This window comes from Cucumis sativus, chromosome 5 (genome assembly GCF_000004075.3).
Source record: "Cucumis sativus cultivar 9930 chromosome 5, Cucumber_9930_V3, whole genome shotgun sequence".
NCBI lineage: Eukaryota > Viridiplantae > Streptophyta > Magnoliopsida > Cucurbitales > Cucurbitaceae > Cucumis > Cucumis sativus.
The window spans coordinates 30,700,112-30,715,217 of NC_026659.2; the positions used below are offsets into that span (position 1 = coordinate 30,700,112).

At 35.5% G+C, this 15,106-nt stretch overlaps 2 protein-coding genes across 3 annotated transcripts; both read left to right on the forward strand.

Annotated features, from left to right (window-relative positions):
- The first annotated feature begins 661 nt into the window (after positions 1-661).
- LOC101217508 (DNA-directed RNA polymerase 2, chloroplastic/mitochondrial) lies at positions 662-10,373 on the forward strand. Its single transcript, XM_004141548.3, has 19 exons — positions 662-1,757; positions 2,265-2,477; positions 2,558-2,691; positions 2,834-2,900; positions 3,206-3,264; positions 4,098-4,215; positions 4,359-4,472; positions 4,548-4,679; positions 4,773-5,189; positions 5,742-5,792; positions 6,215-6,285; positions 7,545-7,629; positions 7,814-7,966; positions 8,072-8,146; positions 8,247-8,336; positions 8,440-8,487; positions 8,588-8,702; positions 8,784-8,887; positions 9,558-10,373. The coding sequence occupies exons 1-19, from the start codon at positions 945-947 to the stop codon at positions 9,666-9,668; spliced, it is 2,970 nt and encodes a 989-aa protein (XP_004141596.2). The 5' UTR covers positions 662-944; the 3' UTR covers positions 9,669-10,373.
- Positions 10,374-11,172: 799 nt separating this feature from the next.
- Positions 11,173-14,584, forward strand: LOC101217741 (pentatricopeptide repeat-containing protein At3g29290). 2 transcript variants are annotated; one of them, XR_004217031.1, is made up of 4 exons: positions 11,173-11,516; positions 11,777-13,415; positions 13,953-14,065; positions 14,209-14,346. XR_004217031.1 is itself a non-coding variant. In XM_004141549.3 (3 exons), the coding sequence occupies exons 2-3, from the start codon at positions 11,844-11,846 to the stop codon at positions 14,437-14,439; spliced, it is 1,803 nt and encodes a 600-aa protein (XP_004141597.1). In that variant the 5' UTR covers positions 11,174-11,516; positions 11,777-11,843; the 3' UTR covers positions 14,440-14,584. The 2 variants fall into 2 exon arrangements, 1 of the variants encoding a protein (XP_004141597.1); XM_004141549.3 differs by lacking the exon at positions 13,953-14,065 and having other exon boundaries at positions 11,174-11,516; positions 14,209-14,584.
- Positions 14,585-15,106: the final 522 nt, after the last annotated feature.

Below are 15,106 nucleotides of genomic sequence, written 5' to 3' on the forward strand. Positions count from 1 at the left end.
AAAGAAGTAAATATGAGCAAATGACTAAGTGCTATATGTATTTAAATATTAATGAAAAATATTTTATTGTTCTTGTATCGATTTAAAAATGTTACAATTTTAGTTGTTGAATATGGTTTCAATTTAGTTTTTTTATTTTAAAATTAAACGATTATACTACTAAAAGTGACAATTTGATCTCTAAATTTCTAAATTTACATAACCTCAAATTTTTTTCCGGCTAAATATTAAGCGTCGATATTAACATCTACTATTAATTATTTCAAAACAACTTAAATAATTTTTTTTCTTACTATTAAAATCAATTTTAACGTTTTATATTTTCAAATATAGCAAAAATAATCAAAAGATATTCAATATATTGTAAAATACCACCTTTGTTAGACTCTTATTTAATTACGATAAAGATGAGACATTTTTAAATATAACAAAGTTAATCAACATATTTACAAATAAAAAAATATATCTAAACTATAGACTATTAATTATTATGTATTAATGTGTATTTATGGTTGATAGAAGGTGAAAATACACAATTCTTCCTTAAGAGTTATTGCTTTAACCTAAAAATATCCATAGATTATAAACAAACAATTTTGATGAATGAGTTCCAAATTTTTCGTCAAAATATAAATTTTCCTTGTTTTGATTATAAGTACGAAATATATTTCGGAAGTTCACTTCAATACCTATGGTTTTGGAAGGGTTTAAGCCTTGTGGCGGCTACTTCTGCTTCGACCCCTTTGAATTCACTTTGCTTCTACTAAATTTTCTGTTTATCCAACTCTTCTCTTCAATACCACCAAATTATGTTCGTACCTTTCTCATGGAACAATTTCATGTAGTTTAATGCCCTTTTCCGTGTGTTCTTCCGATTCTAACCAGCAAAGTTCCATAATTTTCTTCTATTGAAACAGCCCACAAATTCTCATTAAAATTCTTCAATGATTTCCACGTCTATGTGGAAAACCATTGCAAAGCGAGGTATTTGTAGGAACCGGCAGTTTCATCCTGATTGGCGTTGGCTTTCCCGCTTCAATGGCGTTCTGGGTCGTCCTAACGAGTCTTTATTTCGCGATAAATTGATTTCTGGTAATTTTGTTCCTAGTTCACTTCCGAAGTTTGGGTCTTTTGAAATGGGTGTTGGTCGAAGTGAAATTTTGTCTCAGGAAGATTACTATAGAAGCAGATTCTGTTTTGGGTCTATGGGAGCTCGAATTGGGTTAAATGGGTTGTGCCCAAAAGGATATTCTAGTGTTGCTGAGGCGGTTTCTTCAACAGATGTGGACGAAGATGCATCTGTTGACGGTAAAGTTCAGGAGTCAGTGCAAGAGATGAGCAAAGAAGAGAAGAGGCTTAAACCGGTGAAGGGAATGGGGCAATGGAAGTATAATATGCTGAGGAGGAGGCAGGTGACCATAGAGGCTGAGGCGTGGGAAAATGCAGCGAAGGAGTACAGGGAGCTATTAGTGGACATGTGTAAACAGAAGTTAGCACCTAATTTGCCATACGTAAAGTCCTTGTTCCTTGGCTGGTTCGAGCCTTTTCAAGATGCTATAATTAAAGAGCAAGAATTAATCCAGGAAGGGAAGAGATCTCGAGCTCCATATGCTCCTTATTTTCTTCAATTACCCGCTGATAAGATGTCAGTAATCACAATGCATAAGTTGATGGGGTTGTTGATGAGGGGAAGTGAACACGGTAGTGTCAGGGTTGTGCAGGCTGCTTGTGCAATAGGAGATGCTATTGAACAGGAGGTATGTCGGTTTTGTGAATGTAGACCCTCTGCCAGGTCTCTAAAGAGTTTAATGTACTTTCTGGTTTGTTTGTTAGATCATTGGAAGTAACTCGAAGATAGATATGATATAGAAAATAATTGAAGTAAGCTAAGAAGGGAACTTCCTCCATTTAATTGAATTAGAGTTGGGAGAAAAGGTGATCCTTCCTGTGTTGTTCTGTACTAGTTGCAATTTCTTTGTTACTTTTTAAGGTTTTACGTTATCATTTTCAAATTCCCATCTTTTTGTATAGACCTTACTTGAAGAGGATCTGTTCTATAGGTTGTACATTTGTGTCCTTGAGTTCTAATTCCCATTTTTTGTATAATAGCTTAAGCTGCAATAGTTGAAGCAGTATCTTTTGAGATTTTTATTGTGCCTAGGTGCAATATGGAAGTTTTTGACTTTTAACTTAGGTTCTCAACATGAATTTTGTTCCACATTCAATTGTAAGTTTGCAACCATAATGTTGTTTAATTATGTCAGGTAAGAATTCACAAGTTCTTGGAGAAAAAGAAAGAGAGAACGCACAACAAAGATAATGAGAACAATGACCAGCCTGATATTGAAAGGAAGGAACAAGAGAGGTTAAGGAAAAAAGTGACCAACTTGATTAAAAAGAAAAAGCATCTGGCTGCAGGACAGATAGCGAAGAGAGCCGATGATTCAAGACCATGGGGCAGGGAACTCAAAGCAAAGGTCTGGGTCATCTTTTCTATATACACTTCAAAAACAATGGTTGCTTGTTAGCAACATTTCTAAATACTTGGTGTTTTTAGGTTGGGGCCCGTCTAATTGAGTTGTTGATACAAACAGCTTACATACAACCTCCTGCTGATCAGTTGGCCGATGGTCCACCTGATCCTCGCCCTGCATTTGTTCACTCATTGAAAACTTCGGTGAAAGACGGAACGTAAGTCATTTATTTATATCAATCAGTCAGTCTATAAGTTCCCCTGGTTTTTTCCTTTGTGCATTAAATCTTTTGATATATAAAATTGTTTCTTATAACATGTTTTACTTACTTGGACTTATTATTTTGACACTTCTGTCAGTAATTTCATGGGGAGACTTGGTGTCATTGAATGTGACCCTTTAGTCGTCAAAGGCTTAGACTGGACTGTAAGTGAAAGCTATCCATTTTGTTACTGGAAAATTGGATTGTGTCCCATTCTTTTGCACTTTACTGCTGGACGTTACTAATGCCAACTTCACATTTCTTTTTGCAGTTCTCTAACTTGTTTGTTTGGTAGAAATAGCTTCACAATGTAATTGCATTTGAAAAAAATTAGTTAATTTGGCCCACTTCTTTGTCAATTTTTTATATCATTGGAGTTTTTCCTGCATTATGAACATCCCACGGAACTTTTTGCTGCATCTTTTCTTGCTATATGTTTTATGGTTGATGAGTTCTTTTTCTCAAACAGGCAAGACAAATCGTGATTCCCTATATGCCAATGTTGATGCCTCCAGTCAAATGGAGAGGGTATGCTATTTCACTTGGCATTTGTCTTCAATCTATTTTTCATGTCACTTTCTTGTTAAGATCAATTTCCTGTTAGAATTAATACTGTAGAGTAGAGCAAAGCTGAGAGCTTGAGACCTTGAAGTGGGTTGAAATTATGGAAGCAGTATTTTAATATCTTATGAGAATTAGTACTCTTGAACAAATGTCACGTATCCAGGCATCTTGATTGAGGTCTTTTAAGTGGGTGGAGATATGAAAGCAATGATGTCCTGATTTGTGGAAAGTTCGATGAGAGATGCATAACTAAGAAAAATGAGAAACTTGAAATGAGTAGACCAAGAAGAACACAAGAAAATGTCCTTCAACTCTAACCAATCTGTAGGAGATATTTAGCTCACAGTTTCAGTAATTTTGGGCTTATGTTCTATCCATGAAAAATAAATCTATTAAAACCTAGGTTTGTGTGGTATATTTTTGGGTTGTGCAAGAGTAATAAGTCATAAAATTCTTACCTCGTGTTACTTGTGTTTGGTTGTAAGTTTATGATGTGTAAAAATAACCAAATAGTTTAAAGGGTGTTTTTGTCAACCTAGGGTCATTAGAGAAAACCACATTTTTTCTTCTTAAGGATATTTCATGTAATATGTCCATAATTTTTGCATTATTATTTTTGTAGAATTGGTATTCTGCTGACTAATAAATAAGATTGGCATAAAATGTTGTTTATGCATTGCCATTATGTCTAGGTTTGAACCTCAAATTTTGACAATAAGCTTTTGCACCTGTGTTTTTTCCCTTTTGGAAACCAAAATTTTCCTGTTTAGCATAAGTTTGTTTTCCTCCTGTCACAGCTATGACAAAGGTGGACACATCCTCTTACCATCGTTTGCCATGCGCACTCATGGAGCCAAACAACAACGTGATGCTTTTAAGAGGACCCCAAAGCAACAATTAACTCCAGTTTTTGAGGTTCGAGATATATAAATATTATAATTTCATATATCTTTGTGTGTGTGTTCACCACTATTTGAATTACTCAGCTAGAAGTAAGCTTGTTGAATCTTTATATTTTGCTTAAACTTAGGCATGTGATGCTCTTCCATCTTTTCCAGGCCCTAGACACACTTGGAAATACCAAATGGAGAATAAATAAAAGGATACTCAATGTTGTGGAAAGAATATGGACCAGTGGAGGGCACCTTGCTGGTCTAGTGGATCAGGATGATGTAAGTGGCTTTATGTCATCATTTTTCTTGCAACTACTTTTGATTCTAATATTACTTTGGTTTTTCCCTTTTCAGGTTCCATTGCCAGAAAAACCTGATACTGAAGATGAAACGCTGATAAAAAAGTGGAAATGGGAAGTCAGATCTGTGAAGAAAGAAAATATGGAGAGGCATTCACAACGTTGTGACATAGAGCTTAAACTTACTGTATGGTTTCACTTGTTGCAATAATTATATCTTTTGTAATTGATTGTATTTGTATATCCACTTCGTCTAATTCTTCTTTTGATGGTGGAATAGGTAGCACGCAAAATGAAGGATGAGGAAGGTTTTTACTATCCCCATAACGTAGACTTTCGAGGCCGTGCATATCCTATGCATCCACACTTGAATCATCTCGGTTCAGATCTCTGCAGAGGTATATTGGAGTTTGCAGAAGGTCGCTCACTCAGGAAGTCTGGCCTAATTTGGCTGAAGATTCACTTGGCAAATCTTTTTGCTGGGGGCGTGGATAAATTATCTCATGATGGTCGTATGACATTTATTGAGAATCATTTAGAAGATATATTTGACTCTGCTGACAGACCACTTGAAGGAGGACGTTGGTGGATGAATGCTGAGGATCCCTTTCAGTTTTTAGCAGGATGCATGAATCTTACTGAAGCTTTGAGAAGCTCTTCTCCTGAAACATATATTTCACATATCCCAATACACCAGGTATTCACATATTGACACCTATCATTTTTTTTTCCCACTCTTTCAAAGAAGGAAAAAGTTCCTTTCCACTGGGGAGCATATATTATAGCTAGAATTGGTATTGTTATGAAAATATCTGTAATTGGGAAAAAGGCTGGAGTGAATAGACTAATAGGAGCTCAGCTCAATCAGTGTACTTTTCTTGCTTTTCCATCCAATCTCTAGGACTATTTGTTGCTCTACTTATACTTAAATTCCTCCTTGTGTGTGTATTTGGCATCTAATACGCTTTAACCATTAGAGATATTCTTTGTCCTTTTCTCTATTCCCTTAACCTGCTCATATGTAGTGTTGTTTTGGTCTTTTTTTCGTCACTAGAGTTAATTCTTCATTGTACTTATTCTTTGTAATTTAGTATGTTCTTGTGATTGTGAGTTATATTTGGGTTGGTTTTCTTGGTCCCCCTCCACCCTTACATGCACAACTTTTTTGAAGTTTTAAGGACATGGGTTTCTTGTTTTCCTTAAATTTCCTGTGCTCCTTACTCTTTCTTTTTAATGTGAGATTTTCTAGGATGGTTCTTGCAACGGGTTACAGCACTATGCTGCTCTTGGACGAGACAAGGTAGTTAATAATTTTGCATCCATTTATTTCATAGTGTGTCAGTGATTGATATTTGTCAATATTATTATTGCTACCTTGAAAGCGCTAAAGAATTAACTAACAGCAGTAAAATCCCAAATCCATTGGACATTCTGACTAAAAGAAATACATGTGAAGCTTTTGTATATCCTGTTCTCATCAACAAAAGCAAAACATTTCTTTTAATAACAGAAACCTAATGCATCGTATTCAGATGGTTCACTTTTTGTTTCTGCCATATTTAGTTTAAATTTTCACGGATATTGTAAGTTGATTTATTAACAGCAAAACTAATTATATCCTTGATTTCTTTGTACTTTCACTTGTAATTCCTTTACTCCATCTAGATTTGCTTCATCTACCGTTGGCTTCAGATCTTGTCCTAATGAAAGTTTTTGGTTCAGTCAGGAGCAGCTGCTGTCAATCTGGTTGCCGGAGAGAAGCCTGCAGATGTTTACTCGGGTATAGCTGCTAGGTATGTTACATAAACTTGAATATGAAATTTTTCGTGTCAAAAGCATGTGATTTTGTTGCTCACAATCGCATTAGTAAAATTTCAGTACAAATGCAATCATGACAATAATTTTATTTTTCTCCTTGGGTTTTTAATATAATGAGGGAGGGTTCGGTTTCAATGGAAAAATTTTAGCTCTTTCCGACCCTTGTATTTTCTAAGATGATCGATTGTATGAAACAACATAGTGGTTTGTTGAAAGGGGTCTTCTCTTTAAAGGATGTTGATGCATTTTCATTGTTCTGGGCTGTCTTTCAAGGAAATTACTTATCCTTAAATATTCCCGCCCCGCTGTCTTAAGAAATAGAGACGTGAAAAAATCTTTTGAGTGGGGTAGGAGTTAGGGAATAGGTTTTGGTTGTCTCACATGGTGCGTGTGCCTGAGCGTGACAATCAAGATATCTGCTTTGGATTTGGGCAGTCTTACTTCAAATTATGTCACATTTCTGAAGTTTGTTGGAACTTGGGATCATCTTCACACCACACTTAAATATTGCTAGTAATTGTGATGACTTTAACCACTTTGAGGTGGAACATTGACGAGGCAGTAGTTGATGCCAGTGGCCTTGCATGTTTAAATCATGTCTATTTTCAGTTTTTAATCTCCATCAATAATGGAAATCAAGTTAAAATAAAATTTGAAAGGATAGATGGATTTGCAAGTCCTGTGGCGTCCATATTTTCTTGAACTTGTTTCACTTTGCCATCCAGTCAATGTTTAGTTGATGGCATACTTGGGTTTCCCCTAATAAAAAAGAAAAAGGAAACATAGGGAATTTCGTTCCTTTTGTTAATTTTCTTTATAAATTTTAAATTTCATCAGATGTTACTTGATAAAAAAACAAGTTATAAATACTTGTATAACTCACGATGTACCATGTATGAAGGAGGAGAAAAAGAATCTCCCAGCAACGATTGATGAATGAAAAACATGATCTCCAACTTTTGTTTGGTAAAAACACTTAATCTTAAACATGGAGTCTCTGATCCTTTTGAGGAATTTTGATGATCCAGAAACAATGAAACAGACAGTTATGTCTGAATTCTCAGTGGGTTTCTTACTTCACCTCAAGGGATGTACTCGAACCTGATGTTACTAGTCTTTACATGTAGCAGTTTGTAAACAATCTTGAGTCTGTCAGGGACTCAAACTGATTTTAGAAGTTGGCATGTTACGATACTGATACCATTTTATATATATTATATATTTATTGTTGTAGGGTTCTAGAAATCTTGAAAAGGGATGCACAAAAAGATCCAGAAACTTTTCCAGATGCATTGCATGCAAAAATATTAATAGATCAGGTTTGCTGCCAACTTGAGATCTCGGAACATTGATCTATGTAATTACAGTGCAAAATGGGAAAGTATAGACTAATTGATGCAATCACTGAATATTTTGTGACCAGAAAAAAACTGGTACTATGTAGACCTAACTGATGTTTATGCTTGCTTTGATTGTTTTTTATCCTTATCAAAACTCTTATAGGTGGACAGAAAATTGGTAAAGCAAACAGTGATGACATCGGTTTATGGTGTCACCTATATTGGTGCTCGCGATCAGATCAAAAGGAGACTGAAGGAACGTGCTGCCATATCTGACGATTCAGAGCTCTTTGGCTGTTCTTGCTATGCTGCCAAGGTAGGGGGCGGGTCCTTCCATCTTCATTTTTGGTGCTTCTTTGAATTAAATGTTTGAATGAGTGGTCAAGTATTTATGAAGTTCTGTAACATAATTTGTGAGCAGATCACGTTGGAGGCACTAGGGGAAATGTTTGTAGCAGCCCGTGAGATCATGAACTGGCTTTCTGACTGTGCAAAAGTTAGTTCTTTTCTTTGCATTTTCCTTTAAGGGGAAAAAAAGCATTTTGAACTCACCTTTGGCTATGTTTGGAAATAATACGAAGTTTGTATTCAAATAGATTATTGCCTCAAAAAATGAAACTGTGCGATGGACTACACCCCTTGGATTACCTGTTGTGCAACCATATCGCAAGTTGGGAATACATGCTGTGAGTGTTGAGGAATTTAGATAATCACTAAAGCTTACCAATCCTCTTATGGTAGTATTGAAGAGATATTCGAAGGCATTAACTAATCTCTGTTTGGTTTCAGATCAAAACTTCTCTCCAAGTTTTGACACTACGACGAGAAACGGACAAGGTAGTTTTATACTTTCACTTGAAACTACTCATATTAACAATGAATGTTAAAATTTTCTTTTAAAAAAATTGATCGAAAGAATTTTCTTTGGATGTTGCAGATCTTGTCGAGTAGACAGCGTACTGCTTTCCCACCAAATTTTGTTCACTCTCTCGATAGTTCTCATATGATGATGACTGCAGTTGCCTGCAAAAGGGCGGGTTTGAATTTTGCAGGTTTGTCCTCATGAATTACTGTGTTATGTAGGGTTTCACACTCTACCAGAGCTAACTGCTGTATGTCATGCGTAATATCAGGGGTTCATGATTCATACTGGACACACGCTTGTGACGTGGATGAAATGAATAGAATACTTAGAGAGAAGTTTGTGGAACTCTATGAAACTCCAATACTCGAAAATGTAAGGCTTTCCCTACCTCACATTTCATTTTGAACATTATGAGTAGCAGGTTCCTGTTTGGTTGATGTATATAGTCTTAACTTGTTTGTGATTCAGCCAAGGGGAAAAGAAGGTTTGGATAATTTCATCTTCTGAAATTTGTTGCCTCTAATATGCAATAGATTAACTTAGGAATACTTCTTGGTTTGAAAGAAAATGCAATTGACGTGAGAGAGGATTAGACAGCTCTTTGGTGAATTTTTTTCTTCTCTTGATAGTTTTTTGGAACATGTGTTCTGTCCACTGCTTTTTCTTGGTGTAAAACTCAGCATCATTTCACTCATTTTAGTTTATTGTTTTTAGTCAGTAATTGACACTCCCTTAGGTAATATCTTGTTTGCTGGGGTTCTCTGGTTTCATATCAATGAATTGTTTATTTTACCAAAAAAAAAAGAAAAGAAAAGAAAAGAAAAGTAGAGAGAATTACAATGTCTATCGGTGATGACGTGTAAGCTCGTCTTTGGAATTGGTAGTTTCTTTCTTGCTACTGATCAGGTAGTTTATTAAATTCTTTTTCAAATTAATAGGAAGTTACATCATCATGAAGAATATTATTTATCTATCTATTTACCACTGTTATGTGTTATACTTATTGACGGTGTAACTGAGATCTGACTAATTGTTTACTCAGTTATTGGAGAGCTTTGAGCAATCTTTTCCAGCACTGGATTTTCCTCCCCTACCCGAACGGGGAGAGTTCAACCTAAAAGAAGTTCTAGACTCGCCTTACTTCTTCAACTAAGTTTATATGGGTACATTTCTCTTCACTCTTGGCTCACTTAACGGGCTCAACCGAGTTTTTCGCGGAAAAGTATACCTTCTATTGTACTCAACTACATCTCAAGAGTAGTGGATCGTGATGCTGAGAATCCCCGGAGCAAACTAGCCACTCCGTTGTAATAAACATCAGGTTCTCCTCTCTTAGAAAGCTTACTCAGGTCAACTTCTAAGGAGCTTTCGACTCAAAATGCAGAAGAAAATGGTCAGACAAACAATCCTACGTATCTTCAACTAGAGCTGCTAGACCAACATACGGATAAAAGCAAGAACTTCCCATCCATTTTCATTCATCAGCGACGTTTAAAAGTCGAAATTGGCCATATTTTCCAGGAAGCCACAAATGATTCAAGATTTCCACAGTAACAAAGGATTACTTGTATATATATTCCCCCACTCTATGATTAATATTAAATGTGAAAGTAATGAAGAAAAAAAGATCTTACCATTCCCATTTTCTGAATTCATCACAAGTTCTTCAGCTCTGGCTTGCACATCTCTTTCTATGTAAATGTTTGTTGTTTTGCCATCTGAATTTTTGTATTCGTTTCTCTTGTTTGGTAAGGAAATGAGCTGACAGTATATCTATTTGACAAATGATAAGTTGATTTGCACAAAAGTGTGCTAGTGCTAGTGTTACATATCACATAACATATTCTCATCTTTTAAATTATGTGTCAAATGTTCTATATTGTCACTTTCTATTTGTCATTAACTCTAATACTTGTGTAATCATTAAACTAAATTAAATTTATGTTACAAAACAAATTAAAAATAAAGTTAAATTACAATTTACAATTTTTTAATCTAACCTTGTGTTAATTTTGATCCTTCTTTTAAATATTTTCTAATAGGTACTTTGTTATTAAAAATTCAATATAAGATTGAATTTGGGATAAGACTAACTAAAATTACCAAAAACAATTTACAAATATTGTTTTAAATGATTTATTTGACTAACTAAAATTACCAAAAACAATTTACAAATATTGTTTTAAATGATTTATTTGGTAATCAAAATGAATAACAATTTTATAGAGTAAGATCAATACTATATGTCAAATCAAATGCCTTATGTTTTGAATAACATGACATAAGGGTTGAGTTGGGTTAGCAAATGAGTCGATGAGTTGGGTTAGCAAATGAGTCAACATAGGATTGAGGTTGAGTTGGGTTAGCAAATGAGTCGATGAGTTGGGTTAGCAAATGAGTCGACATAGGATTGAGGTTGAGTTGGGTTAGCAAATGAGTCGACGAGTTGGGTTAGCAAATGAGTTGAGTTGGGTTAGCAAATGAGTCGATGAGTTGGGTTAGCAAATGAGTCGACATAGGATTGAGGTTGAGTTGGGTTAACAAATGAGTCGACGAGTTGGGTTAGCAAATGAGTCGACATAAGATTGAGTTGGGTTAGAAAATGAGTCAGACAGGCAAGGTCGGGTTGGCCGGTTATAATGTATATATATATAAAAGCCCCTATCTTCTCTTCCCAGCCCCCCTTAGCAGACTCTCTTTCCAGCCTTCCAAACGTCTCCTCACCTCCTCATTTCCTCTGCCAGCAAAAATCATCTCCTCCGATTTTGCCGGTCACACTTGTCACTCTCGTGGAAGCTCCTCCATGGTCGATGCTCTCTCCATCACACTTGGTCCCTTACAGAACTGAAAGGGCCTGAACCCATTTCGTAAAACTCTGATTCAGTCACTGACGGATGACTTCATGAGTGAAAATGGGTTACCTAATTTGCACGGTCGCTCCATTATGGCGCTAGAGTAATTCTTTCAATGATGAGGAGAAGGACTCGAAGTGTGTGGTCTGGTCAGTTATCTCCACTTAAGCATTGCCATTATTTTTTGTTTTTCAGTTCCAATTTATCACTCGGACCGACAATAAAAATTTGAGAACAGAATGGTGGGTTATGGGGAAAATCCTTCGTTCATTGTAGGCTACCAAATTGTTTTTGCATTTGATGTAGTGGGGTTTTGTTTTAATCTTTTGGGTAAGATTATTTTGTCTGTTTCTTTTCAAGGAGGTTTGAAATTTCTCTTGTTCTTAGTGACTGTTTTCTTCTTCTGCAGGCTCACTGATTTTGAATGGTTACACCTGGATTGTAAGCTTCGCTGTTCTTTTTGTGTTTAGAAAGTTATGAGAGGAGTGCTAGGAAATTCATCTCCTACTCTGGTTTTGTTGAATGAGTTTAATTACCAACATGATTCACATTACCCTTTTAGAAGGGAGGATAAGCGTTTGCGTCAATGTATAAATGTTAATCCAATGTTGAAATCATGGATGAGATGTACGATTATGTATGATGGTAATGCAGTTTCGGTGTTACCAAGGAGTACTCCACGGTTGAATTTGGTGGTTCAGTCTACAAGGGGCGTGAATTGTGGAGAGGATGAAGCAATTGAATTGGTCATTGACGAAGGAGTTGAAGAATCCTCTCGTGAGTGGAAATTGCCTCCTTGGGGAGACATAGCACATCAGGATGAGGCAACCTTTCAATCTGAAGATGTAAACCAGCCCAAAATCTTAGAAGGGAAGGTTTTGGAAAATGAAAGCAAGCTGCATTTTCTTGAGGAAACTGATAAAGTTATGCTATCAAAGCGTATTTTAATTCTCAGTAGAAAAAATAAGGTTAGAAGTGCATTGGAGTTATTGAGGTCCATGCAATTAGCTGGTCTTCTGCCAAGTCTGCATGCTTTAAATTCACTTTTAGCTTGTCTTTTGAGGAATGAGCTATTTGCTGATGGTTTAAGAATCTTCGAGTTTATGAAGTTGAATGAGTTATCAACAGGACACACTTATAGCCTTGTACTCAAAGCAGTTGCAAATGCTCATGGATTTCTTTCTGCTCTTGAGATGTTTAAGGCATGGGAGCATCAATGTGTCTTAGCACAGTTTGATGCAATTGTTTACAACACAATGATATCAATATGTGGTAAAGATAATAATTGGGTTGAAGCTGAGAGAACATGGAGACTAATGGAGAAAAATGGTTGTAGTGCAACCCGCATAACTTATTCTCTATTGGTGAGCACTTTTGTTCGATGTAACCAGAATGAACTTGCAATTGACACCTATGTAAAGATGGTTCAAAATTCTTTTAAACCAGGTAACGATACGATGCAAGCTATTATTGGTGCATCTTCAAAGGAGGGGAAGTGGGATTTTGCTTTAAGAGTCTTTCAAGACATGTTGAAATGTGGACTTCAACCTAATTCGGTTTCATTTAATGCCTTGATCAATGCTTTAGGAAAAGCTAAGGAGGTCACTTTAGCATTCAGCGTATACAATGTGATGAAATCTATGGGTCATTCACCTGATGTTTATACATGGAATGCACTACTTGGTGCTCTTTACAAAGCTAACCGCTACAGTGATGCCATTCATCTCTTTGAGTTTGTGAAAAGAGAGAAGGTCCAATTGAATATACATATTTACAACACTATTCTAATGTCTTGTTCAAAGCTTGGGTTATGGGAAAGAGCGGTCCAAATTTTATGGGAAATGGAGGTTTCTGGTCTGTCAATTTCGACATCATCATATAACATTGTTATGACTGCATGTGAGATGGCTAGGAAGCCTGAAATTGCATTGCAAGTTTATGAACGCATGGTTCACCAGAAGCACACTCCCGATACCTTCACTCATTTGTCACTTATCAGATGCTGCATTTGGGGATCTTTATGGGATGAAGTGGAACTACTTCTAAATGTAAGTGCTTAATTCTATAACTGTGTTGGTTCTGTATCTTTGTACTATTTTAAAGGCACACAGATCTTCCCCAATAGAAATTTAGTTCTAACTTTCCCCCCCGTAGTTCTCCTTCCATCTTTGGTAAATTTATGTCTTCCATGCAAATTAATTCAATACTCTATTTTCCAAGGGTGAGTTGAAAAACATCATGAATCCATGTAATTGAATTGGAAAAGGAGACCTCCAATCTAACCACATTATGGTTTTTGAGTTTTTATTTATAAGAAACAATATCATTGAATGAATGAAATATCCAAAGATATACAAAATAACCCTATCAAAGGGTATACATAAAGATGCTTCCAATTTGAAATGAGAAAAGAGAAATTATGATTCTTTAGTGTGTATCCTTACACCAAAAAGGGAATTAGTAGCAGCTAACTCTAAGACCTCCCTGGAAGACTTGACGTTGTCTTGAAATATCCTTGCATTTCTTTCTTCCCAATCCTTCCACAAAATAGCTGAGATGATATTCTAGATACCTTTTTTTGTCAGCATTGAAAGGATGATCAATAAGCAAGAACGTTATATGACTAGTGGAGTGATGCTGCTGTTCCAGAACTTTGAGATTGTTTAATGTTATTGCTGCTGCCGCCTTGAATGTTGTTGTTGGTTTTTTTCCCGATGATCTCATTCGACATTTCCTGATATTCTCTCAATATTTCTGAACCTCCCTCGTTTTCATTCAACTGTTTTGACATTTTGCATTGGAATTATGAGCTTTTTGTATCTGATAATTGTTCTTCTGCAGAAGTCTGCACCCGATGTATCCGTATACAATGTTGTCATCCAAGGAATGTGCTTAAGAGGCAAGAGTGATTTAGCGAAAAAGCTTTACACAAAGATGCGTGAAAACGGTATCCAACCGGATGGAAAAACACGAGCTTTGATGCTTCAGAACTTGCCAAAGGATCCTGCTAGACGGAAGAACAGGTGGGCTTCTGGTTTCAAGAAAAGACAGAGACACTATCATCATAGGTGAAAATTAATGTAAAAGTTGGTGTGTATGAAGTACATATTGTACATACTTAAATCTAGCCCATGGCCTTTGTTGTTGTACAGCTGAGAAGAACGATTAGTTAATTGAATGTGTTGACTTATAATTCCATTTACAACCTATTTTCTCCTATCCTAATTCAAACTTTGAAATTCAATTTTGAACCATATTTTTTAAAATGTTTAATTCTCACCTGATCTTTAAGTTCAAATCTTTACAATAAAATTTTATTTAACTAAAAAGAAAATGTTAATTTATTACCTAATCTTAAATGTTTTTATTAATTAAAACTCTAAATAAATAATTATACTAATTTGAACTTTCATTTTGCAATACACTCTCCCTTTCTCTTCCCTGTGAATTTGATTCGGTTAGATTTCGAATACTTTGTCACTTAGAACTCTACCCATGAAGCTTATTAGAAAATAGCCATGGCGGCAACTTCAAAATCCCTCTACATATATATATATATATATATATATATATATATATATGTATGCATAAGCTTCTTTTTATATTTGAAAACTCTAAACGATGAAGATGATGATATTTACAAAATTGCCACTCGTGAAGAATTTACTTAAATGCCATTGGGCATAATTATGCAATTGCCCTTAACTTAGAACAACTAAATATTTTGCAATTTTGTGTT

Coding starts and splice junctions, on each gene's coding strand:
- LOC101217741 (XM_004141549.3), top strand. CDS start 11,844: ATGAGAGGAGTGCTAGGAAATTCATCTCCTACTCTGGTTTTGTTGAAT. Junction 13,416..14,208: donor AAGTGGAACTACTTCTAAAT/GTAAGTGCTTAA, acceptor GTTCTTCTGCAG/AAGTCTGCACCCGATGTATC.
- LOC101217508 (XM_004141548.3), top strand. CDS start 945: ATGATTTCCACGTCTATGTGGAAAACCATTGCAAAGCGAGGTATTTGT. Junction 3,265..4,097: donor CCTCCAGTCAAATGGAGAGG/GTATGCTATTTC, acceptor CTCCTGTCACAG/CTATGACAAAGGTGGACACA. Junction 4,216..4,358: donor AATTAACTCCAGTTTTTGAG/GTTCGAGATATA, acceptor CATCTTTTCCAG/GCCCTAGACACACTTGGAAA.